We start from the raw sequence: 24,366 nt of genomic DNA, 5'->3' as shown, positions 1-24,366 counted from the left end.
AGTGGGAGTACATTTTAACCTGAGTTAACTGACATAATTTCTGATGTACTTTTGTGTCCCATAGAGATTTATGTTCTGGACAACTCCTTAATCTAGCTCTGCTCCAGCCTCATCCCCTGCTATTCTCTTTGTTCTCTGTTATCTGACAACCCTATTCTCATCCTCAGACTTACACAAAATATCAGGTTCCTACCTGCCTCCAGGCCTTTGCACACGCTGTACACTCAGCCCGGTCAGCTCATTCTCCTCTTCCCTTCAATCTCACCCAAGAAATACCTACACTCTTTGGTCCTCAGCTCAAAAGTCCCTTTCTCAGCAGAGCTCAGTTTCCATACCTTTCTTTCTTGACATTTCTTGGAGTGTGCACACACACACACACAAACATTTGTGTAAATATTTGATTAATATTTGTGTGACCCACTAGATTACACGCTCCGTTAAATTAGGGCCTATCATTTTTTAAATCACTGCCTACGGTAAATGTTCATAAAACGATTTCAAGCAACAGCTAACGTGTAAACACAAGAGTAATTTTAAACAGTGGGGTAGGGAACAAGAACTTTCTACTGTGCACTTTTTAAAATATCTATTGTGATTTTGAACTATTAGAATGTATGACCTAATCAAAATATTAAAGGTTTGCAAGACGTAAAATATACTAAACAATAATAGCGATTATCCCAGAAGAGCGGGACAAAGACTTTTTCTACTTTGCTACGTTCATTACATTTTCTACAGTGAATATGACTGACTTTCATGATCAGGAAAAGGATGTACTTTTTTTTTAGAAAAGATCTTTGGCGACCTCCAGGGACAGCTTTCGTGGAGTTGGAAGAGAGAGGAGCCGGGATGCGAAGGCTCCTGCTATAAAGGTGAGGGGATGGGTTTCTGCTTCCAGATGGGAGAGACCTGAGCACAGCACGCTTGTGCATGGCGGGGAAAGAACCACGAGAAGGGAGAAGTTAAAACTGCGAGCAGAGGATGGGGCGAAGGGGTGCCCGGCCCCAGCAACGTCACTCCCGTGGGACTGTCCGCGGGCCGGGGACCTCCCGCTCGGCCTGCATTGCCTCGGAAGTACGAGGGGAAAGAAGGAAAGGGGAGTGGCGGTCTACTGCGGCTGCCATGGAGCAAAAAAATCACGAACAGATGGACACGACATCCACAAAAGACCGGAACTCACCGCCACCGAAAGGAGCTGCCTCAGGCGGAGGGACGGCTTTTTCCCGGGCCCCTCCCCTCGTCCGGGCGGGGCCGCGGGAGGTGCACAGGAAGGGGCGGGGCTATGAGCACCGAGCTCGCGCGCCAACGTCGCGAAAGCCGTGTAGGGCGGAAGCAGAGTCGGGGCAGGATGAGGTTCCCGGTTGTGTTGCTGCTGCTGAGCCTCGCAGTGTTGGGTAAGACCCCCCCCCCCCACCCTCCCTTGCTGATCCCACTCTCGCCCCCAGGCCCGCCGTCGTCACCGTGCCCGGTCGCCATCTGAGCTTCCTTCTTCCCTGCCCTCTCCACCCCTCCGCTCGCCATCACCCTTCCTCCGCCGTTTGCCCGTTGCCGCGGCCTCTCCTCGCTCTGCAGGTTACCTCTCGCGGCCTGCCTCTCTTCAGGACCGCTGGGTTCTCTGTTTCAGGACCCGTGCCGTCCACTGTGTCACTCGACGAAAACCTGGCGCACTCTCAGGAGGAAGATCATGCTGTTGCAAGAGGAGACTCCAGTCAACCCGGCTCTGGCCCGGCGGGTCAGCCCGAGAACGCCGGCTCTGGCACGGCGGGTCAGCCCGAGAACGCCGGCTCTGGCACGGCGGGTCAGCCCGGGAACGCCGGCTCTGGCCCGGCGGGTCAGCCCGGGAACGCCGGCTCTGGCACGGCGGGTCAGCCCGGGAACGCCGGCTCTGGCCCGGCGGGTCAGCCCGGGAACGCCGGCTCTGGCACGGCGGGTCAGTCCGGGAACGCCGGCTCTGGCACGGCGGGTCAGCCTTCAAATGGCACGGCGGGTCCCCCTGCGAATGGCACGGCTGATGAGCCCGGGAACGCCGGCTCTGGCACGGCGGGTCAGCCTACGAATGGCACGGCGGGTCAGCCGCAGAACGCCAGCTCTGTCACGGCGGGTCAGCCCGGGAACACCGGCCCTGGCACGGCGGGTGAGGCGGGGCAGTCCACAAATGACCCCTCCAAAAAGCTGACCTCTGGCCCTTCCTCTGGTAACAAGGAGCCCCCCCAACCTGATTTAAACACGGTAGCTGAAGGAGAGACCTCACATGCTTCCAAAACTGAACCTGGGGATGGAGTGTTACTGGACCCTCACTCCACTTATCTCCAGCAGGAGGGAGTAGGTAAGCCTCCCGAGCCTGCTGAAGATATGGAGCCCAAGGAGGCTGAGGAAGGTGATACGGAGCCTGAAGAAGATTCGCCACTCAAAGAAGAGAAAGAAATGCCTGGCCTTGCCTCCAGTGAGAACGGTGAAGGGATGCTTTTGGATTCCATGAGTAGGGAGAAGGATGACCTTTCTAAGAACAGTCTTGGCAGTGCCACTGCAGAGAGCAGCCACTTCTTTGCGTATCTGGTGACTGCAGCCATTCTTGTTGCTGTGCTCTATGTTGCCTATCACAACAAGCGGAAGGTAAGTCACCTGCCTTACAAGGGGAATGGGACTTCCTCCACCCTGAAGGCTTGGTGTGTGGGTGCATCCATTACTCAGGTGCCTCTGAGCACTGGGGATTTTAAGACAAAGTTCAGTTTTCTCTCAGACCTAGCTAGGGCTCAGCACTCTTGTTTTATGATTCGTTTATTTTCAGGTCTGTTTCCTCTAAGTGCCCTCTGCTGCTGCTTTAGGTGTCAAGTTAGGACATTATTATGATGGGACCTGAATTGCGATCTCCTCCTAAAACCTTTAACTTAGATCCTTCACAGCCTCAGGACCTGAGTACCTGACAGTTTGGAAGTTGTTAGAGCACTTATCTTCCTGTTTCAACTCTTAAGGTGGTGCTTCGTTTTTAGCTTCCTTTCCCAAGCTTTTATCTTCCATTTGCAGCAACAGAAAGAACGGTTTCACTTACGTAGTCTTCGACATCAACAGCCAAGAGCCCAGGGACTCTCTTCTGCAGTCACTCGAGTTTCCGATTAGAAGAAAGGCCAGAAATTGCACAGATACACTCATCTTTTACTTCTTTAGCAGGGTTTGGTGTGAAGTAATACCTGTGTCTTTTAGCAACCACTCTAATGACAAAATGATAACATTTCCTGTTGAACCCTAAGAATTTAGTAGCTTCTGTAGCCTAGTTAAAATTGGAGAGTTCAATTCATGATGGCTGTCAGGCTTATGGCTGCAAGGAATGAAGGAAGACATTTAGTAAAAATGGTGCGTTCCTTATTCTACGTCCAGAGTTGATCACAGAGAGTAACTTTAGATGTGAACTGAGAGGGTGAGGTTAAGGTGAAGCAAAGTGTGGGGTGAAAGAGTACATTTGCAGCTAACGAATAATTATTGCTTCTGATTGAAAAAAAACCAAATTCTTAGCTTGGAGCTCTCTGGGAAGGGAGTGGCAGACCTTTGATTGAGTGCTCTGGAGGAAATCACACAGACTCCAAAAGCTAGAGCTCAGAACAGTCTTCCTCCATCTGTCATTGCCTCGTTGGCAGTATAAAGAATGCTGATATAACTAGGCCCTGCCCTCCTTAAAATTGTTGTGATTTAACTAGGTCTCTTGTGGGTGTACTGCTCTCTTTACTGTCAGAGTCATTAACAAATGCACTACCAGGTGACTACCTCTGATTTCAGACGCTGAAATATGTCATTATAGAGCCACTTGTTAATCATTTTCTTTTTCCTTTCCCCAGATTATTGCTTTTGTCCTAGAAGGAAAAAGATCCAAAGTCACTCGCCGGCCAAAGGCCAGTGACTACCAGCGTTTGGACCAGAAGGTAAGGAAGGAAAACCCGGGTCCATGGGAGGGAAATGCAATCTCAGATGGGCCCAGCAGTGGGCTTGGCATGGTGGTGGCAGTTAAGTCTGCTGCTGCTGCCGCCATTGCCCCTGCCCATTTCAGACACAAAGGAGAAGCATCTATATATACATGTCTATAGCATTAGAACTAGAAGAAACCTTCAGGGACTCTACAACAGCTCCCACCCTGAAAAGGAAACTCAGGCCCAGAAACAAGTGTGAACTAAGTTCCCGCTGCAAGTTTGTGGCAAAATCAAGACCTGAAGGCACCTCCCTAGGCTCCCGTCCTGTGCTTTTTCCACTACCCCAGTGCTTCACAAATTTTAATAGGCATATGAATCACCCTAGGGGAATTGTGATAAAAGCAAAATCTGATTCACTAGGTATGAGGTGGAGCCTGTGCTTTTACATTTCTAGGAAGTTCCCAGGTGATGCTAAATGCTGCTGGAACCACACTTTAGGTAGCAAAACACTAGACTACACTCCCTGAAAACAGACGAGTCTAGAAACATTTAGGTCTCCTGCTCCCCAGATGAGCCCTGCTAAGCACTGTGGACTAGATTTCCTAAGTGCAGCCAATCCATTCCTCTGCCAGAAAGCAGAGCCCTCCTTCCACCCACAGCAGCAGGAGCTGAGTAGAGTTCTCCCCAAAGGCAGCCTGTCTAAGTGGGACACTGCACTCCTCCTGCCTTGCTGCCAGCACGCACCGTTGCTTTCCCTTTCTGTGTAGCAACAGGGAGGGCATTGGTAAAAAGTAGTCGGTGGCCTGACTGCGAGTTCTCCCTAGACTTCTTATGGGGAACACCATTCACATGTACAGCTCCTACCAGGTCCAGAATAAGCCACTCAGCTCAGGATATCTTTGCTAACTAGCCCAGTAGGTCTGTTTTGTAATTTAGCTCTGGTGTAGTAGCTTCCCAGGGAGTTGACTTTAAGGATTTTCCCCCCCACTTCATTATAATATTTTTTGTGATTAAAAAAAATGCACATGTTTGGGGCTGGCCCCGTGGCCGAGTGGTTAAGTTCGTGCGCTCCACTGCAGGCGGCCCACTGTTTCGTTCGTTCGAATCCTGGGCGCGGACATGGCACCGCTCATCAAACCACGCCGAGGCAACATCCCACATGCCACAACTAGAAGGACCCACAACGAAGAATATACAACTATGTACTGGGGGGCTTTGGGGAGAAAAAGGAAAAAAATAAAATCTTTAAACGAAACAAAACAAAACAAAAAATGCACATGTAAACAATTCAAAACAATACAAAATGGTACAAAGCAGAAGTCAAGATTCCCATATTCCCTCCACCAAGTGTGTATCTTTCTAGTGTATGTTTTATTTCAAACTGACTTTTAAAATACTGTGTGCTGTTATCAATTGCTGTTTGTGTGGTGGAGGGTCAGTTTGTCTTATTTCTGAATTTTTTCTCTGAACTACAACTTTTATAAGATTTTTTCTTTTTACAAAAATCATAGCAATAAGGTATATTCCTCTGGAAAAAGGTGAATGTTACCAATGGATTGCGTTGCTCTCGTTTCAGATTTGATTTTTCTGTTCTTGAGAACCTGTCCTCCCTGCTGATTTGTGTCTAAATCAAGAGAAATGAAGAGGAAAGTACTGTGAGCTAAGGGACACCTCCTCCTCTAGGCTCTGGTGACGAGTCCGGGCTGGCAGAGGCAGGGGGTTTGCTTTGGGTTTTGCACCTGCACTTTGGTGAGCTTGTACTCCTGTGTTCCTTTTATTTATGCTGGTGTCTTCCATGCTTTCCCCCCTGAATGTGAGTAGAGGGAGCGTGTGGGAACCCAGCTATGACCAAAGGGAGACCCAGCCCTGGGCAGGCTATTGCTGCTCACCGCCCTCCCTTGGGCCTTGGCTCTGTAGTAAAGTTACCCCTTGAAAATAGCCTTGCACTCGCCACGATTTATGTTCACAGACCCACGAGAAAACTTTGCAGGTTGAGGTGCTTTTCTACCAAGCCCTCTTACTTTGGGGGGATGTGCCCTACAAAAGATGGAGAAGATGGTGACTGCTGAACGGCAGAGGGCTAGTTTGAACCCAGAATCCTCTTCAAAGGCTGCAGCAGCAAACCAAAACAGCAGCTTAAAAAAAGTGCTTTATTGCCTGCAAGTCCAACCTGTCTAGTATGAGTTCTTCATGTTTTTCTGATATTTTCATATTACTTAAGACAAAGTGAATCAACTTCCATTTGGTTGACCTGAGCATACAGCTGAACTTGGGAATTCGGGGAGTAAAGCTGTAAAGCCACTGATCCTGTTGCAGATTTTTAAAAATATAGTTACAATCAGTGAAACACTGTGTTCTTCCTTACTCACAATTGTAATAGGAACTCTTTGAAGTAGGGTAAGTTCATGCTTCGTGCAAGAAAACATCTAGGAGGATTTTGGTTTGGGTCTGCATTTTTTTCAAAGGGCTTTTATGAAACAAGTTTCCTATAAACTCTGTTTTGCCTTTGTTGCCTAAAATAGACTAAATAGACATATTTAGAAACTAACTGTACCCTGTTTTACCTTAATCTAGTTAATGGTCCTCTCATCTGATATAAAATGCCAAAAGTAATTAGTAAAAATTCGCCTTTCATCCCACGTCAGGGATTGTTAAAATTTAAGAAATTCAGAGAGTTGCCCTGGGGCAACAGAGGGTAGTGTCTTGGATCATGCTGTTTGAAATTTTATGTAAATCTGTTCTAGTCATGCTACCCTATTATAGAGGGCCTAAAGAGAGTTTCCTGCAACAAAAAAACTGAAATCAAATAGCTCATCTCAGGGAAATACAAAGAATGTGGGAAGTGAGGGGAATGTGATGACCTCTGTGCTGCTGAAGAAGTAAGTCTGAAGAAGGGACTGTCCTGTTTGTCATATTATTTTCCACTTTGCTTAAAACAGCCCATGGCTTTGAATTGAGATTTTCATTCTTTGTAGGTAAGCTATTTGTGGAGATAAGGAATGAATGAATACTCTTCTTGGCCTCATTCTTTCTACCTGTGTACCAGTCTTAGAATACTTTCTTCCAACCTGAGGAATGTTCTCTCAGGTTCTCATAGCATTCCCTAAGACGGGGGTGATTTCACTCCCTTTTCTGTCTCCCTTTCCCTACCTTCCCCCTCCTCTCTAATGTCTTCTATTTGTGCCTGTCTACACTAGCACCTTTCCTTCTTCCTTCCTGCATGCCCAGACTTCCCCTGCTCCTATCCATCCTATTTGGTATTCATTCTGTGTTCAACGTCTCCAGTAAGTGTCGCTTCCATTACCTTGCTATTCATTTTCTTTATAACCTTTACAAACTCACTTTGGTCCCTGTCTTTCTATTGATAGTGTTTTTCCAGAGGTTCAGATCACTAGATCCATTGGCTTGTTCTCAGAGCTTAGTCTTGTCCTTGATAGAATTGGACACTATTGACCATCCAAATTGCAATTCCTCTCTTTTGAGTTCTCTGACAAACTGTTCTGGCTTCTAAGAACTCCTTTGCCTTATCCTGTGCTGGTGGAGAGGGCCCTCAACTTAATCTCCTCAGAAATTCACCCATTCTTCATCCTCTGAGGGAGTGACGCCTAAGTCTTTAACCTTGGCCTAGTTCCCAGAGAACCCAGTCCTGCCGTGTGCTGAATATCTCAGCTGGGTTGTCCTGTTGTCCCTAAAACTGAATTTCTCTCTTCTACCCGTTAAGCTGCCCCTTTCAATTGCCCACTATAATCATCTCAACTCCACACTGCAAACTTTCACCATTTTTGTCTTGTCACAAACGTCCTATCCATTTTTTTAATATCTCCAGGTACAATCTTTCCATTTTCCTTGCTTCCCTGTACCCACCCACCCACCATTTCACCTCTCTCCCAGATTTTTTTTTCAGGAGCCACATTAATTGGTCCTCCTGTCCATCTTCTCTTATGTGCATAAAGAGACCGGATCGGTCTTTCCTAAATATGTGCCCTGATCTGAAACTTCTGTCTGTACCCCTCATGGCTTAGAGAACCAAGTCTCTAGGCTCTTAGTATTCAGGACTCTGCAGATTGGCCCTTTCCTGCCTGTTTGTTTCTACATCTTAGCCAAGCCAAACGCTCCTCATTGGGTGCCCATCTAGTCCTCTGCGCCTCTGTTCTCAGTGCCTCCTCCATTCCCTGGCTTCCTATGGTTGCTCTCTGGTTAGGGTGCTCTCCCTTCTTTCTCTTGTCTTCCCAAAAATCTGTTTCTTCAGGGCCCTGCTCAAGTTTTCCCATGTACCTCCCTAACTTCCCCACCATACATGATTGGCTCTTTCCATTCTACTCTAATAGCTCTTAATAATGCCAATCACAAGTTTTGGAACTTCAGCAAAACCAAGCAGTCAGGATCTGACATCTCTGGCCTCCCCAAGAAACCTACTTGTGGGAGTGCCCTTGGCACCATCTCCGTATCTGCATAGCAGAGTGACGTCCCTACGTACCTCAGGAGTCAATTTTTTCTTGCAAAGGAGACATTTTCTTCAGGACATCTGGATGTGACTTAACTGAGGTCTCACATGGCTCTTTGTGGCGTGTGTTTGCTGTCCCTTATTGATGGATTTTGGTTGTAAAGAGAGCAGAAAGGTTGGTTTCAGGAACCAAGAGGGTTGGCACCAAGTGGACACATAAGTATTGTGGAGACCACACAGCTCCACTCTCTGAGCCTCTGAGAAGTATCATTTCCTGTGGTGAAAGAATACAACAGAATTTGTTTCGCTTTAGAAATTGCACTGAAGGAAATCTCACACCAAAGGAAAACTTGTTTTCTGGGTAGTTGCCTTTTTGAAAATAGATTATTTGAAGCTGGCTGAGGCATCGCTTAAGCTGGGGGTGGGGCGCGGGCAAAGCAGCACAGGGAGCCAGGAGAGGCATCCCTATCCAGACGGCTGTGTGCTTCCTTTCCTGCCACTGGCTGTTGGTTGAAGGGTGATTTCTGTTAGGAGTCTGTGCTTCAGTCACGGCAGGTAGTAGAAGGGCTTGTTCTCCTGCTACAGGTTACTGAGTAGAATTATTTCAAAAGTCTGGTGGAGTGGGGGCCAGTCTATCTGGAAAGGCTAAGAACAACTCAGAAAGGCCTGACAACTAGCTATATATACTCTGGCATTTCTTTTCCCATGATGGCTTTTAATGAAATATTTGGTGATCGAATCCTAAACCTCTAAAATTCCCCTGATAGTGATTCTCATTTTCTTCTCCATTTCATGTCATTTAAATCAAAAAAGGAAGCCTGCCCCTTACTTTTACAGGGTAACTTGATACATAATGCTGCACGTGTGATGAAAGCTAGCACGCTTTGCACATGTTCTGAATCATTGGAACAGGGAGGAGAGTCTGCTCTACACCAGACCCTGCAGTTCTGCCACCTGTTTTCTGAAAACTGTTGCTGGGAACGTTGCGTTTGGTCTTGCCCTGCTTACGTAAGAATCCTGGGAAGAGATTTTCAGGTTTAATTTAACGGTAGATCCAGAGCCAAGCCTGAATCCCACCTCAGCTAGTTCCACAAGTCGCATGTGAATTTCCTAAATGTCCCAACTTAGAAACTCCTCTGTAAAGCTGCCGGGGCTGTGTAGTGTCCCACACTGTTAGCAAAGCCAGCCTCCTCACACTCTTGGAAGATATTCCCTTAATTCAGAAGTCTGTTGTGTTAAATAAATGATTGATTGTTGAAATTGTTTCCCTTCTTTTTTGTTTACCCAATTAGTAGATTGCTGCTGTTTTGCAATGTTTTATATTTTCAGCTTTTTGTAATTTAACTACTTAATTTTTCTTAAAGCTTCTTTGGTCTAATAAGTATTTTTCAGTACGTAATGTTTTACTGAGCTTCTGTGAATGCCATCTCAATGAAGTTTTGTATCACTGCACAGAAACCAAAATAAATTTCAAATATTAAAGCCACAAAATCATTAAATTTATTAACATTGCATTAAAATTAACTGAAATAAGCCCTAACATAAGTGAAAGGTCTTTTTTTTTTTTTTTTACCTTTTGGCCTTCATTCACCTTCCCATGCAGTCCCCATATAAGTACCAATAAACTGGAAATGCCATTCCCGGACTTTGCACATGTTCTTTCATTGTTCCAATCCCGCTCCTCCTCCCTACCGGGCACCATATTCTAGGTCTAGGAGGTAGCTGGGCCCTTTGTCATGATACATTGCTCTCAGTGCTTGTCCTCTGCTGTAGGCTTGACCTGGAATGCTTTCAGCCTGCGTCAACCCCAGTGAACTCATCTTTCCTGTCCTGTCCCCTAACTACTAACGTCACCCTTCACTGTATATTTTTGGACAATAAGCCTTCAGGCTCAGGCACTGAGCTCCATGAGAGTATCTTGATGCTGGCACGATGAGAACCCAATGTCACCCCAATCATAAGGAAGATGAACCTAGGGGCCTGGCTGCATACAAACTGGATACGATTTTCTAACATACACCTCACTAACTAATATGTCTTGTCGTTACCCCCAGCCCCCATGACCACACTGAACCTATCACAGGTGTTTCCCCACTCTCTGAAAGAGCCATTGGAATCAGCAAAAATGGGATCTGGAGGCCTCTAAACCTGTGGAACTGCAACCAACACCTTGCCCAGGTGTTGACTAAAAACCTCATTAGGCACCCTCTTCCCTCAACGGTGTAGAACGCCTGCAGCGCAGTATTAAGAGTGACTGAGAGGAGAAGCCTTGGGACAGCTGGACCAACCTGCTTCAGCTGACCAACACTTTCAGGGCTTCTAACCACCTGACCAAAAGAACCTTCAGTTTGATTGTTCAGAGTTAGGAGGTATGGGTGTGGGGTGCAGAGCACTGCTCAATGAAACATTATGGCTGTCTAAATCATAGCCCACATGGGCCTTTCAGTAAGAATAATATGTTATAAAGGGTATGAAAGATCATCACCTGCTTCAGCTGAAAGAGCTACAGTTTAAGAACTGATCTATGCTAGACTTGTGTGTCAGACCTGTATTCGCAAATCAAAAACAAATTAAGAGCGCTTCACGTGAGCAAGGAACTAATGCAGAAAGACATTATCACTGGGTAAGTCGGGCTATGCCACAGCCCTGGCAAAATTCCTCTGACTCATCCCTGACCAAGCTAATTCTTCTTCTTCTGTGCCTGGATCCTTGAGCCAAGCTTCTTAAGGTCTGAGTACAGGTTCCGCTTCAGGATGGCGCTGCTGCACAGCAGGGCCCCTTGCAGGGTCCCCATCAACCCACAGGTGAAGATATCCTGGCCTAGGAGACAAGAGCAGAGGCCCATGAGCATCCCCCAAGTTGGGGAGAGGGGAGAGCAAGGGTTCTTGTGTTCATTCCTCCAAGCTAGGGCCACCTGGAGATGGCTTCAGATCAGGACGAGGGTCCACAGCCTGCTGAGGCAACCCAGCTCAGGGTGTGGGAGGCTGCAAGGGAAAGCAGGACCTAAGGACAGGAACAGAGGACTTTGGGTGACAGGGAGGCCCAGGGTCTCAGGTCCTGGAAAAATGGGGCAGTCAGTGTACCTGTCAGGTAGAGGTTGGGGATGGGGCTTTGGGCCCTCAGGGAGGCCATCACGTGAGGTTGCAGGCGAGCCAGGTCATGGGCAGCCCCATAGCAGGCACCCTGGGGAGCAGCCAGATAGAACTGAGTGGTCAGTGGGGATCCTCCAGTCACCTTGTCCACCTGAGGAGGCAAAAAAGGCAGTGGGACCTAGTGAAAGCCTCGTCTCTTCCTTTTCTTTTTCTTTTTTTTTTTTTGGTGAGGAATACTGGCCCTCAGCTAATATCTGTTACCAATCTTCCTCTTGCTTGCTTGGGGAAGATTGTCGCTAAGCTGACATCTGTGGCAATCTTCCTCTATTTTTTTTTTCAAAAGATTTTTTTATTTTTTATTTTTTCTCCCCAAAGCCCCCCAGTACATAGTTGTATATTCTTCGTTGTGGGTCCTTCTAGTTGTGGCATGTGGGACGCTGCCTCAGCATGGTTTCACGAGCAGTGCCATGTCCGCGCCCAGGATTCGAACGAACGAAACACTGGGCCACCTGCAGCGGAGCACGCGAACTTAACCTCGGCCATGGGGCCAGCCCCTTCCTCTACTTTTTGTATGTGGGATGCTGCCACAGCATGGCTTGATGAGCGGTGTGCAGGTCTACCCTGAGGATCCAAACCAGCGAACCCTGGGCCACTGAAGTGGAACACATGAACTTAACGACTATGCCACTGGGCCAGCCCCTCGTCTCGTCCTTTTCTGTTCTCCTTGAATGAGCTAACGGCCTGGGACAAGGGTTCCCTGTCCTTCTCTGGAGCTCAGTTATCTCAGGCCTTTGTCCCTGTGCCCCAAAGAAAGGGTATAAATGGCACCAAGAGGTCTGTCACCACAACCACATAGGAGGTCTACCCTCCTACCTTTCCCTCCAGCTGTGGGAACAGCTTCATGACAACTGACAGAGAGGCTTCCACAAAGGAATTTTTGAGGGTCTCATAGTCACTGCTCCGCTTCCCCTTTGGCTCCTCCCGCCACTCCTCAAACCACGCATAGGAGCTGGGTATCAACACGATCATTGTGGACCGGTCTGGGGATGCAGAGCCGGCGTTACTACTGCCCGGCCGCTTCCCCACCCTAACCACACCCACCTCCCCCCCCTCCCCCAGAACTTAACCCCACCTGGGAATCGGTCCTCCCAAGTCGAGTCCTTGGCTGATGAGGAAGAAATGAAGAGAAAGGGCAAGTGTGCTGCGGCCTTTTCCCTGGGCAGAGAGTAATAGTGCTCCATCCTGGGGGTGAGAGGAGTATGGCTGTCAATCTCCAGGCCACCAGCACCACCCCAAGGACATTATATCCCCAGGGAGCCCTCACAGGGATGAAGCTGAAGCACAGCCTAGGTGTGAAAAAGCCCTTCCAGGAGAGAATTCCTGTCCACTTCCTCCCAGTCCACATCCTGCTGCTTATTCCCCAGCATCAAGGGAGGAGGAAAGGGCCCTGTGAGCTCATGCTGACACCCTCTCCCCCGACATGCACACACATCCCTTACGCCTTGTCCATGTCTGTGTCAAAATAAACATAGTAGTTGGTGGTCTGCAGACCCAAGTCCTTCTTGGTGCCTCGTAGGCAGATGAAAACAGAGATCATGCTCAAGCTGGGCCGCACCATCTCCAGCTGCTGCTTCACACCTGCCAAAGAGAGTTGGTGAGGGTTTGTGAACTGCGGCCAGAGATGGCCACTCCCTGCCCCATGCCTGCTCACTCTGGGCCCCAGCCTAGCGCCCTGGGCCATTTTACAACCCTTATTCAACGCTGACTTGGCAGAGGCCTGCTCTTCTGTCTCCTGCCTGTGAAGGACACAACGGATTCCTGGTCTTCCACCTCCACCCACTGCTGCTCTAGGCACCTTTAGAAGCAGGTGACGCCCAGCCTCCCTAAGCTGGCTCACGGCGCCTGCAGGACAGTCGCAGGCTAACTACTTCCAATCTTCTCCTTAATGTCTTTCTGTTACGAGCAGATGACTGGGCTCCACACTACAAAGACCACACATGTGAACAGTAGTTTGCTATAAGCCTTGATTTCAGTATTAACTTCAGTACAAGTCATCTATTGAATGAATATGCATAATTCCTAATGTGCTGTACAGTCAGTACAAGGCCTGGAAATGGTAAGCAGTGCGGATGAACAAATGTGAACAGCATTACTGGCGCCTGGCAGCTAGGGGAGGAGGCAAGAACAGCACCAGGGAGGAAGGCAACAGCCACCGTGAGGGCTCTAATGTCCCCCAGACCTATGCAGCTGGGTGTCCCCACCTCTCAACAGATGACCTCAGACCAGTTTTCCAGAAATTTTGCTCTTACAAATCCTTATCCTTTGTTCCCATTCCCAGGACCACCTCCAGCACCTGCTTGAGGGATAACTCAGCCACTGGCTGCTCTACTTCCTTCGTTTAACAAATCTTTGTTGAGGACTGAACAGGTACGGAGCCCTCTGCTGGACCCTGGGAATACTACAAGGAATCACGGATGACGCCTGCCTACTGGAGAAGAGGCTTTCCTGACAGAAGCCGGCTGTCCTCATGGAAGCTGCAAAGAATGGAGCGCTCTGGCAGGGTGACCATAGAATCTATCATCCAAAACAGGCCACTTTTGAGAGTGAAAGAGGGCGTTATCACAACCACAGGAGGACAACAGGCGTAAGATTTACAGACACCCAGCTACAGGAGCACACTGAGGAGGGAAGGGGAATGTGGAGTTCCCCAGTTGCAATAAGGAGCAGTGGACTACCCTGAGTTGCAGGAGCACCTTATCACCTGCTCCTGGAATCCAGGGGCAATCACACTGCTGGCACTCCCTCTCCGGTGGGGTAGGGATGGAGAGAACCAGGGGCCCGGGAGTAAATCCCCCTCGGTCTTCAGAGGCCCCTTAGAACAACTACCTTCACCCAGCCCCTCCTTTCCCTTTCCCCAGCTAGAAGGAAGGGGTCCAGGAACAGTATAATTGGCAGAAAAATATAACCTTGGGTCCCGAACAAGACACCCAACAATTATGTCAACTTTTCTTCTCCGTGCCAGCCTTAGCTTCCCTTACTGATATTGTCAGACCAGTCTTCCCCACTCATACAACTTCCTCTCCAAACCATCCCCAGTAACCTCTTTAAGGCTCAGCAGTGGAATTGAGAAAGGCGCTCCTATTCACAAAGGCTCCCTCTGCCTGACCACCGTACCTCCACCCTCAAGCCCAACTGGCACTGCCTGTCTCAGAGGCCACCAGATATCTGGTTCCCATCTCTGAGAGGTAGAGAGACCTATGAGAATCTCTACCCCAGACAGCTGGAAACAAAGGAGTCCCAGCACCTGGGGTCTCTGAGCTACGCAGCATCGCTGCCACTGCCTGGAATGTTCTCAAACTCGGATTCATCTGGGGCAACATCCAACTCCCCACCCCAGGGGGCAATCGTCCTTCAGCCAGGTGGGGGCTGCTGCCATTAGACTGTTTTCAGAGCTAAGATACATAAGAGCAGTGAAAGCTATAACTGGACAGTGAAGGGAGGACAATCTAAACAGGTAACTCTGTAGCATGGCTGCCTGGAGAGAAGGCAGGCCTGGGTGGGACACTGGGACCTGTCAGAGGACAGTGTCAAGGTTCAGAGGTCCTGAGAGACAGGGAGGCAGGAAGTATAAAAGGCAAAGTCTGTTGGCCCGCCCAGCCCTGCCCTACTGCCCTGTCATGCAGCTGTCTCTGCCTCACCCTACTCTGCTCACCCAGCCTGAGAGCGGAGGCCTCAGCCGGCAGCACACGCTGGCTGGGGCCCAGCTAAGTGAGGCAAAGGAATGAGAAGGCTGGTTTTTGGCAATACACATCTTATACCTTAGAGACAATCACAGCGGCCACCCTACCCTCTCCCCAACAAGGAAATCTAAGACCTCACTTTTCCACCAAACCCACTCTGCTGCCCACCTTCCCCTGCTCCTCAAAGAGCAGCCCCAGGGTCACCCTCTGAGGTGGAGAGCTCCTTCCCACTGCTCTCTGGGCTCCTCCACCGCACACCCCTGAAGTCCATGGTCTCCATCCCAACCACATCTTGAGCCGCTCCCTTCTCTCCACCTCCCACCCCAGCCAGAGGCCTCTATCTCGACCCCTCTCTCTCACCCTCCTGGATTATTGGTCCCCTCTCAGCCAGCCAGCCTCTTTTCCTCACATCACACCAGTAGCTTCTGGTTACATGATATTCTAAAGTCTATTTCAAAACGGTAACCTCTCACCTAACTTTGGCTCAGCCATTTTGTTCTTTGTGGGCTGACCTGCTCTCCTGCCCCTAAAACTTTTAGTGAGGCCTTTTCTCTGGAAGCCTCACACTTCTCAGCCCCAAGCACGCTGAGAGCCCAGGCTTCTGAGTCAGACGCACCAGTGTTCTCATCTCAGCTTTGCCACTTTCAGCTCGGTGGCCTTGGGAAGTTACTTGCCCTCTACGGGCTTCAGCTTCCCCAGCCATAAACATTAGGATGGCGGGCTCTCTCTCCCAGGCAGCTCTGAGGATCAAGTGCAATGACAGAAGTAAAGCCTCTCAAACAGACTCACCAAGGACACACCATAAACATGCCTACCTCCCCTCTTCACAAAACCAGGCTTTTATGGTTGGACACAGCCTATTAGGGGAGAGGACTGGATTGAGGTTTATTCCTGTGTAGGTCCCAGATTTTGAGCACAGGGCTCAAGGAACAGAAGAAAGTCAGAAAAGTACCCCTGTAGCCTCAGCCCCAGTAAGGAGTCGCTTTCTGAAAGAGGCAGAAAATAGGACCTTGGGTCCCAAATAGGGCACACGACAATTACATCAAGTTTTTCTTCTCCACACCAGCCTTTAGCTTCCCTTACCGAAAATGTCAGACCAGTCTGCCCCACTCAAAACAAGTGAGAAAGTAAGGCCAGAAGCAGGATTCATACCACAAACAGTGAAAATCCAAGAAATCTTCCTTTAGGACTCTACCCACCGTCATTAACTATGAAAAAAATGATCTAAGATCTAAGGAAACTGGAAATGGCAACTGGAATGGAGACTTAAAAGAGGCAAGGGAAGAGTGATTGAGGTTACAAGGGGAAAGGGATAAAGAGGCCAAGAACGAAACGAGAGAGAAGGACCAAAGGGCGGGGATGACGTGATACAAAGGAAGTTGTTTCTCAACCCCTAAACACAGAGGCTTTGCCGGGAATGGATGTTAGAGACTGGACGGTCAAAGGGCAGCCACGGCCCTGGGGAAAGCAGGCAGCCTGGCTCCAGAGGGGCGGTGCTGGGGAAGAGGGCGATGCAGCCCAGTCTCACCTGGCAGACAGCGGGCCTTCTCCGGCAACAAGTACTTATAGGTATTGAACAGTCCTGCGCTGGAGACGACGATGGGGCAGCAGATGTTCACCAGCTCCCGATTCGTCTTCACGCTGACACCTGCAGGCGCAAGAGTGCGGCTGAGGTTCTGTGCACTCCAGGAGGAAGAGAAAGGCCCATATCCTGCACAGATCTCTCCCAGCATACCCTTTGTTTTCTCAGACCTGGCCATCCAGCCCACATGGGGCCAGGCATGCAGCCTCCCAGAAAACTGCAAAGTCAGTGAAGCATCCTTAGGCCCTCTCAGCTTTTCCCCCAGTTGCTCGGCGCTCACCCTCCCTCGCTCTCTCCCCACCCTGTGTGGGCACTCTTTTCTTTAGCCAGACCCAACCACCTCCACACTAACCTGGACAAAGCTCATAAGCTGAAGCCCATTGGAATCAAAGGCTTCTTCACTGCCACTAGAGTTCTATTTCCAAAATACTCCCTTTAAAACCTTCCCGTGTCACCTCAACCTCTAGAAGAGAAACTCCAAAGTCTTGTGTCAGCCTTCCACGATTTGATCCCGTCTGTGCGTCCAGCCTCATCTCTGGCCACTCTCACTAAACTATTAGGTAGAACCATATGAAACAGCTGCTATTCAACCATTTTTGACTTATAAAAATGTCAGTTTCTTATGGTTCAACCTAGCATTTTCAGAGGCCTAAAAATACTCGGCTTTTTCAAACCTCAATGCATTTTTACATTCTGTTTCCCCCACCTAGCTTCTTCTCCCCCTTTATGACATGGCTCAAGCACCTCTGCCCTCCCTTGAGGCCTCCCCTGTTCCACCATCCCCTACATCACCTCCCATCCTTAGTATGTGCCTCTATGTGGCACTTACATTATATCCCAGTGATCTTCCCTATAAGACTAGAAACTTCTTAAGTTAAGAGATTGGGACTAACTTATCCTTTTATCTCCATCTTTCATTGCCTAGCACATGAAAAACACAAATCAATATATTCTGAATTGAATTTAATCGAACTGATAAATCCACCTGGCTTCATGTACCCCTTTGGGCTGGAAGGAGAACTTGCTCATGGACATCAGAGAAAACTCACACAACTGACAGCCACCTTTCTCTTACCACCCAGCAACTTCCTAGTCTCTTCTGCAAACGTGTACTCAGAGATGGCTGATGACCTATTTTCCATTGTTTTTTGGGGGGCAGTGGGCCACCCACTCAACACCTCCTCCTTGAAAGCTTCCTTTGGTGAACTCACCATCATACCAGCCCTGTTTTCCTCAGGCCTCTCTCTGTCCCTTCCTCTGATGCTTCTTTAAGCACCCCCTAGTCATGGATGGCCTGTTCTACATACCAGAATCCTTCCTTGCATAGACCTCTCCTCATAGAGTCCATCCATAATGGGATTCTGACTCTCTGTGCAGATAACAGCAAAGACCTGAGCTTGGATAAAGAGATTCTAGGCCCCACTCTGCCGTTTACAGATTGAGGGCAGGGCATCCTGCTGGCCTCCACACTGCCCTATGGAGTGCCCGGGTTACTCATTCATTCCATCAGTCACTGAACAAACATTCACTGAGCCTATTATGTGCAAAGATCTATAGACATAAACATCAAAAAGACACAGCCCCTTCACTCAAGGAGGGCACGGATTACTGGATAACTATTTTTATCTATTGAATAAGTGATTAAATACTGTTCTTTGGGTACCGCACAATCCTTTACCCTTCCTGCGTCTTTTGTACCTCCAGACTAATCTCTCTTCCTTGGGCCCCTTCTCTGGGGCAGAGTCCAGCCTTTAACCCCAAGAAGAGGGCAGTTCTTCTACACTTCTCCCTTGGTGCTTTCTTTTCTCTGTTCCCCAGGTCTCACCTTCACCCAAGCCTAGGGACCAGGGAGCATGATGCAGGGCTCTCACCACAGGCTTTCCCAGCTGAGTCCAGCAACACACTCTGCACAGGGGCCCTCGTCAGGACGGCGCCCCCGGCCCGCTGAATCACAGGGATGGTGTGGAAGGCGATTTCACTGGAACCCCCTCGGGGATAAAATGCCCCTTCTATGTAGTGCTCAACCAGCAGAGCATGCATGGAAAAGGTGCTGTGGCTGGGGGTCACACCTACAGAAGACAGGAAGCGCTGATGAGGCAAGAGCAGGCAGGAACACCATTCAGAAACGAACATGGATTCCTCTCAGATGATACGCAGCCTGAGTCCATCCATCCCAGGATCCAGATGATCCTCAGGGCTCAGGGGAGCCAGAGGGCCTGCTTCCATCTGAACATGGGGTACCTTGCAAATCTTGGGGCCAGTAGAATGTCTTCCCTGCAAACTGCCATGCTGCCAAGACCAGGAAGGGCAGTGTTGGTTGAAAAGAAAAATCATCCAGGGTGTGGATGAAGGGAATTTCTACCAGGGAGTCCAGCAGATAGGTGGACCAACTTCTCATCCACAAGCTCCAGAAGGCCTGGTGTTTATACTTCTCCATTTCAATCAGCCAAGCAGGTTCAAGAAGAAAGGCAGAGAGCCAGGAGGGCAGCACCTCCACCTCCAGGAGCCGCCCACGGCCCAAGGCCAGTACCCACCGTAAGTGGGGAAGATGTAGCTGAGCACTGCCTGGAGCTCCGGGGAGGCCGGCAGCTGCCGCAGGACCTCAGCCAGGCTCTGCGTGGATGCGCGAAGGAACGGAGAGAAACGGGTGAGCAGCCCACATTTGTTGAGGAACTGAGCCACAGGCAAAGGGATGATCTTCAACAAGACGGCATGAATGGCTCCTCTGGACACCATCTGGGGAAGAAAACAAGCAGGGAGGAACAGGTTTCATCTCTAGAACGCTGCGACAGAATCACCATTCCAATAGGCTGCACCAGCCTGAGAGCCCAGCAACACTTATCCCTGAACTTTGCTGAATTTGGATTTTTTAAAAATCTGTACTCTGTGAATTTTTCCCATTCTACATTCAGATGAGTCCCTTTTTTTGCTTTTCAGTTTCCTGCCCAAATTCCTTTTGAAAAATCCCCATCTGGTCTCAGATGAAGCAAAAAAAGGGTAGTGATCTGATTACAGGGAAGCCAGCCTAGTCAGGGAGAACAGCAGGGCGCCCCCAGAGGCCAGAGTGAGAGTGGCAGCTGCTGAGCCCAGGCTCCAGAGACACAGGGCCCAGCTGGGCAGAGGCCAACGCAGGTGGGGCCTGAGTTCAGGACAGACATGACCAGTCCTCCCTTCCTGCCTCCCCGACCAGCCACTCCACTAATGAAGGTCAGCCTTGTCGAAAACAAAAAGAGGGTCCTCAGCATGTCCATGTTACCTGAACCAGCTTCATATACTTGTTAATGGCAGCTTCTTCCTGGGGAAACTTCTCCTTGAGGCCCTGAATGTAGGCTTTCTTCCCCTTGTACATGGGGAACTCCTTTTGGCCACTGGGCCCTTCTAGTACCATGATGTCAAAGGGAGAGGACAAGGGAGCCCAGTCCAGCTGCCCCTCAGTGATCTGGTCAAGTATAAAACGGTCAGGGCTGCCCTCCTCCATGCACCCAACATAATGGATTCCTGTCGGGAGACAGAAAAACAAGGTGTCATAGGGACAAGGGGATTCAGACCTGGGAAGGTGGACCAGGAAGCAAGGTAGAAAATGTTGTCCTGCAAGGCGGAGTCCACGCCCAGAGGGGGCCGCCCACCCTTTCTGTAGGGAGGCGTTTCAGCAGAAACCACCAAATCCTTGCCCAGTGCAGCTTCCAGCGGGTATGGCTGTCAGACAAGGAAAACAGTGTCCAGAGAGAAGGTGGGGCCTCCAAAACAACAGAAGTGCCCAGGATCATCCCACAACGGCTGCTCTAAGCCTCCTGAAGATACAGCCATGCTCCCACCCCTTCTCCGGAAAAGCCTTACCTGTGTCAAATTCAAGGCCATCCTGTCCAAAGGTATGACAACAGCCCCCTGCCTTGGTATGTTGTTCCAGCACCAGAACTCGCTTGCCAGCTTTGGCCAGAATTGCAGCTGCAGCCAGGCCCCCAAAGCCACTGCCAATCACCACCACATCCAGTTTCTCTGGCACTCGGCTGGCTGAGAAAGCTGCAGCAGACAGAAGAGATGGAGGGTGGGCTTCTCAGGCAGGGGCAGCAAAAGAGCAAAGATATGGAAACCAAGGAAGACTTCTCTAGTCTTCCTACAATGTAAGAAAAGTCTAGAGCAGTTTGGAGCTCCTGACTAATCTATCTCAAACATTTTACCGGGAAATACTCAGGAATAGCCAGGCAGATCAAAGTGGTCTGGTTTGATCTGAATGGATTTAGCCAAAGCCACTATGTTCCTAGGGATTTTCCATATTTTCAAAGAAAGCAGGAATCAGTAAACTACTATAGGAACAAAAACAGAAAGCTGACAACAGTACAGGCTGAGAAACCTAAGCAGCGAGAGCGAGAGCCAGAGAGAGAGATAGGGAAGAAAGAAAACAAGGAGGTGGGGGATGGAGGAGAGTGTCATGGGTCAGGCTGCTGGCTCAGGGAACTGTCCATTAATAAGCCAGTTATCTTTGGAAAATGCAGGGTCTGTAGGCGCCAGTGGAGCAGCCTGGTCATATGACTGGTTCTTCAAGATCCTGATGCAGAGGCTTGGGTAGGACAGAGCTGAGAAATCACAGCACCATCCCCTCACATTGCAAAAGTCTGGAGGCAGGGCTAAGGGGGCAGCATCTACACAAGACAATCTAGACAGCACATGCTGCTATACAGGTACTTCCAACACAAAATCTGTTCTTTCAAGATCACTCCCGAAGAACTGAGATTTGGAATTTTTCAAGCTGCAAGAGAACTTGGTAAACTTAACTTTTCAATTGTTTTTAGAAAGCCCGACAGTGAAAAATACATTTTACATCAGAATATATGTAAATATATAACATAAATACTTGAAACAGAAGTTTCACAATACTTACCAAAACTATGTATGATGCACTCTGATATTTTCTATTCTACTGCATTCTATTCTAACTGCAACCCACGAAATTGATTTCATGACCCACTCACTAATAGATCGTAACCTGGTTTGAAATACAGTGGAACTAGTCATCTCATTTTTAGACCAACTCAGATAAGTGGAGTGACTTGCCAATGGCTATGCAATAAATTAATGTCAGAGTGCAAGCTAAAACTTTGATCTCAGAAGTTCAGACTAATGCTCCTTTCACTTAGAATAGTATCGTCTCGAACTGTGTAGCAAGAAATGTCACACAGAATTCTAAAATTTATAAGTGAGAGGGACCCTGGAGATCCAACAGGGGATGCAATTTTTTTTTTTCAAAGCAGGAGAACTCTTTCTTTAAAACCTTAGAAGAGGGGCCCGCCAAGTGGTGTAGCAGTTAAGTTCGCGGTTCCCCTTCAGTGGCCGGGGTTCACCAGTTCAGATCCCAGGTGCAGTTCAGATCCCAGGTGCAGACACGGCACCGCTTATCAAGCTATGCTGTGGTAGGTGTCCCACATACAAAGTAGAGGAAGATGGCACGGATGTTAGCTCAGGGCCAGCCCTCCTCAGCAAAAAGAGGAGGATTGGCAGCAGATGTTAGCTCAGGGCTGATCTTCCTCAAAAAAAAAAACACCTTAGAAGGAACCCCAAAATAAGTTTTAAAGATGACAGTGCAAGAGCGACTCTCAGCCTGAGGCACCCTGTTGAGCCCCTCCCAAAGTTTTAGAACCAAGGTTCAACCGTATGAGTTGGGACCAGGCATAAACAGTCAAATCACTTGATGGGCAAAATGCAATTTCCTCCACACGTTGGAAGACATTTCTGTGCAGCCTCTCTGAACCCTGAACGCAGTGGGGAGGGTAAGTGAAAAAGTTAAGGTCCTAGAGCCAACTGAGGGAAAGGTCTCTTCTTATCTATCCTGTGGGCCACACCCATAATAAGTGGCAGAGCCTGGACTCGGCTTTGCCAAGACCTTGGCATGAGGAGGACGGGGCCAGCACTTGTGAAGCCAGAATTTCCCAGGTCTGCCCAGGCGAAGGCTTTCTCCTGCCGCTGCCGGCCGCAGACACTAAGGCAGAGCGCCTCCATGTGCAAGGAGGTCCTCCCAGCACTCTGTTGTTAGTGCCCTGGAGTCAATCCTAACTCCTAGAGCCCTGAGCCCTGCTGGGTCCTTGTGTGCCATCCTCTCACCTTCCGACGCTGTATCAGACAGTGTTCTGCTCAATTCATAGGGTTTTCATGGCCATTTTTCGGAAGTGGGTGGCCAGGGCCTATCTTCCTTCCTAGTCCGTCTAGTCTGGAAGCTCTGCTGAATGAAACCTGTCCATCATAGGTGATCCTGCTGGTATTTGAAATACCAGAGGAACAGCTTTCAGCATCACGGCAACACTTAGCCACCACAGTATGACAACCGACAGACGGATGATGTGGTTCCCTGACTGGGAGCCGAACCCAAGCCACGGCGGGGAGAGCGCCGAATCGTAAACACTAGACCACCAGGGCTGGCACCAACCCTTTACATATGGGGAAACTGAGGCTCAAGTCGGCAGGGGCTCGCCCTGCCGGACTGGGAACGCAAACCCGCGAGGATGTCCCAGCGCAGCCTCGGACGCCAGGGTCCCTTCCCGCTTACTTTGCTTGAGAACCTTCTTCCTGGCCTCCCTGTCGGTCACCAGGGGCGCGGGTGGCCGCCTGACGTCCTCAGAGAAGGGGTTCGGGGAGCTGCGCGCGAAGAGCCCCAGGTAAACTTTGAAGAGGACCGCCAGCAGCAGCGCGGCCAGCAGCAGCAGCGAAAGCCCCATGGCGCCGGCCGGAGCGGCGGATAGAGAAGCGGATCCGCTCCGACTGCGCCCAGCCTCCGAGGCCGCTGTCAATTTGTACTGCCCAGCCCAGGGGCAGAGCCAGCTGCCGCTGCCCAGTAGCCACAGTCTTTTTGGCCAGAAGCCAAGACTCCGGCGCAGATTGACCCTCTCTGCTCGCCGTATTTCGGCGGCAGTGTGAAGTTTCCATTGCCTGCGGGGAGGGGTAGTTCTCTCGGCCGGTGGGAGGCTGCGCGGGCTGCGCTGTGCGCATGCGCGGAGGTGGTCCGGCAGGGAGCGGGACGTGGGTCCGGGAAGCGGTAGTAACCCTGGGAACGCGTCCGGCGTCGCCTGGGCGCTGAGGAAGAGGCATGTGGGGAGGAAATGGTCGCCCTGGGGCGAGACAAGGCTGAGCGTTGCAGGACAGAGAGAGAATCCCGACTGGGAGATAGGAGGGCCGGGTTCTGCTCCGCGCTCTGCGTGGACTCGCGGAATGACATGAGGCAAGTTGCTTTCCTCGGTTTCCCCCAGCAGGCAGTGAGAGAGCTTCTTTCCGAATCCCCACCCAGCCCCTGGCTGGCTGGGTGTCGGGATGGAGATCTCTACTGAGACCTGCGCGTCACAGCCGGCGAGCGCCCGGCCCCATGCCCCCGAAATTGCCAGTAGTTTTGTCCGCGGCGCCCCCCTGCGTATGCCGTTGCCTGGGGCGGGGGCCTGGTTGCCACTGGCTGGGTTCCCATGGCAACACCCCCCGCCCCCGCGCCTGAGGGCGCTGTGAGAGGACCGGGAGCCGCCCAGCCACGGGCTTGATCAAAGGATCAGAGAAGGACCGTTATACCTATGTGCACCTTTGTATTTATTGACCCGGTTTCTAAATTAAATACCTGTTCAGAGAGTTTAAGCTC

General features: G+C 49.9%; 3 protein-coding genes across 5 annotated transcripts in view; 2 read left to right on the top strand and 1 right to left on the bottom strand.

Moving 5' to 3' along the window:
- Window positions 1-1,162: 1,162 nt before the first annotated feature.
- TGOLN2 (trans-golgi network protein 2) lies at window positions 1,163-9,834 on the top strand. The gene is made up of 4 exons (XM_023618809.2): window positions 1,163-1,394; window positions 1,625-2,613; window positions 3,831-3,914; window positions 5,476-9,834. The coding sequence occupies exons 1-4, from the start codon at window positions 1,283-1,285 to the stop codon at window positions 5,479-5,481; spliced, it is 1,191 nt and encodes a 396-aa protein (XP_023474577.2). The 5' UTR covers window positions 1,163-1,282; the 3' UTR covers window positions 5,482-9,834.
- On the bottom strand, window positions 9,821-23,700 carry RETSAT (retinol saturase). Its single transcript, XM_001497450.6, has 11 exons — window positions 23,296-23,700; window positions 20,595-20,777; window positions 20,014-20,255; window positions 19,292-19,493; window positions 18,629-18,826; window positions 16,704-16,823; window positions 12,935-13,073; window positions 12,568-12,677; window positions 12,309-12,475; window positions 11,427-11,586; window positions 9,821-11,163 (listed from the first exon to the last, which is right to left on the bottom strand). Exons 1-11 carry the CDS (start codon window positions 23,462-23,464, stop codon window positions 11,024-11,026), a joined length of 1,830 nt encoding a protein of 609 aa, XP_001497500.2. The 5' UTR covers window positions 23,465-23,700; the 3' UTR covers window positions 9,821-11,023.
- Window positions 23,690-24,366, top strand: part of ELMOD3 (ELMO domain containing 3) — a 28,221-nt gene continuing 27,544 nt past the window's right edge. For 2 of the 3 annotated variants that reach the window (XM_070235235.1, XM_070235236.1), the window contains exon 1: window positions 23,716-23,964. The gene's annotated coding sequence lies outside the window, so the exon portion shown is untranslated. Of the gene's footprint in view, window positions 23,965-24,366 lie in introns of all 3 variants that reach the window. The other variant, XM_014731064.3, reaches the window with a different exon arrangement.

The sequence above is a fragment of the Equus caballus genome, chromosome 15 (genome assembly GCF_041296265.1).
Source record: "Equus caballus isolate H_3958 breed thoroughbred chromosome 15, TB-T2T, whole genome shotgun sequence".
Lineage (NCBI taxonomy): Eukaryota > Metazoa > Chordata > Mammalia > Perissodactyla > Equidae > Equus > Equus caballus.
The sequence above is the reverse complement of the archived record's forward strand: the minus strand, read 5'-3'. Positions and strand labels throughout refer to the sequence as shown.

Bases quoted from the DNA above. Each gene is read 5' to 3' on its own strand.
- TGOLN2 (XM_023618809.2), top strand. From the start codon at position 1,283: ATGAGCACCGAGCTCGCGCGCCAACGTCGCGAAAGCCGTGTAGGGCGG. The intron at 1,395-1,624 runs GTAAGACCCCCC...TCTCTGTTTCAG, and splicing joins GCTGAGCCTCGCAGTGTTGG to GACCCGTGCCGTCCACTGTG. The intron at 2,614-3,830 runs GTAAGTCACCTG...TCCTTTCCCCAG, and splicing joins CCTATCACAACAAGCGGAAG to ATTATTGCTTTTGTCCTAGA.
- RETSAT (XM_001497450.6), bottom strand. From the start codon at position 23,464: ATGGGGCTTTCGCTGCTGCTGCTGGCCGCGCTGCTGCTGGCGGTCCTC. The intron at 20,778-23,295 runs GTAAGCGGGAAG...TGTCTGCTGCAG, and splicing joins GAAGAAGGTTCTCAAGCAAA to CTTTCTCAGCCAGCCGAGTG. The intron at 11,164-11,426 runs GTACACTGACTG...CTTGTCTCCTAG, and splicing joins CCCCAACCTCTACCTGACAG to GCCAGGATATCTTCACCTGT.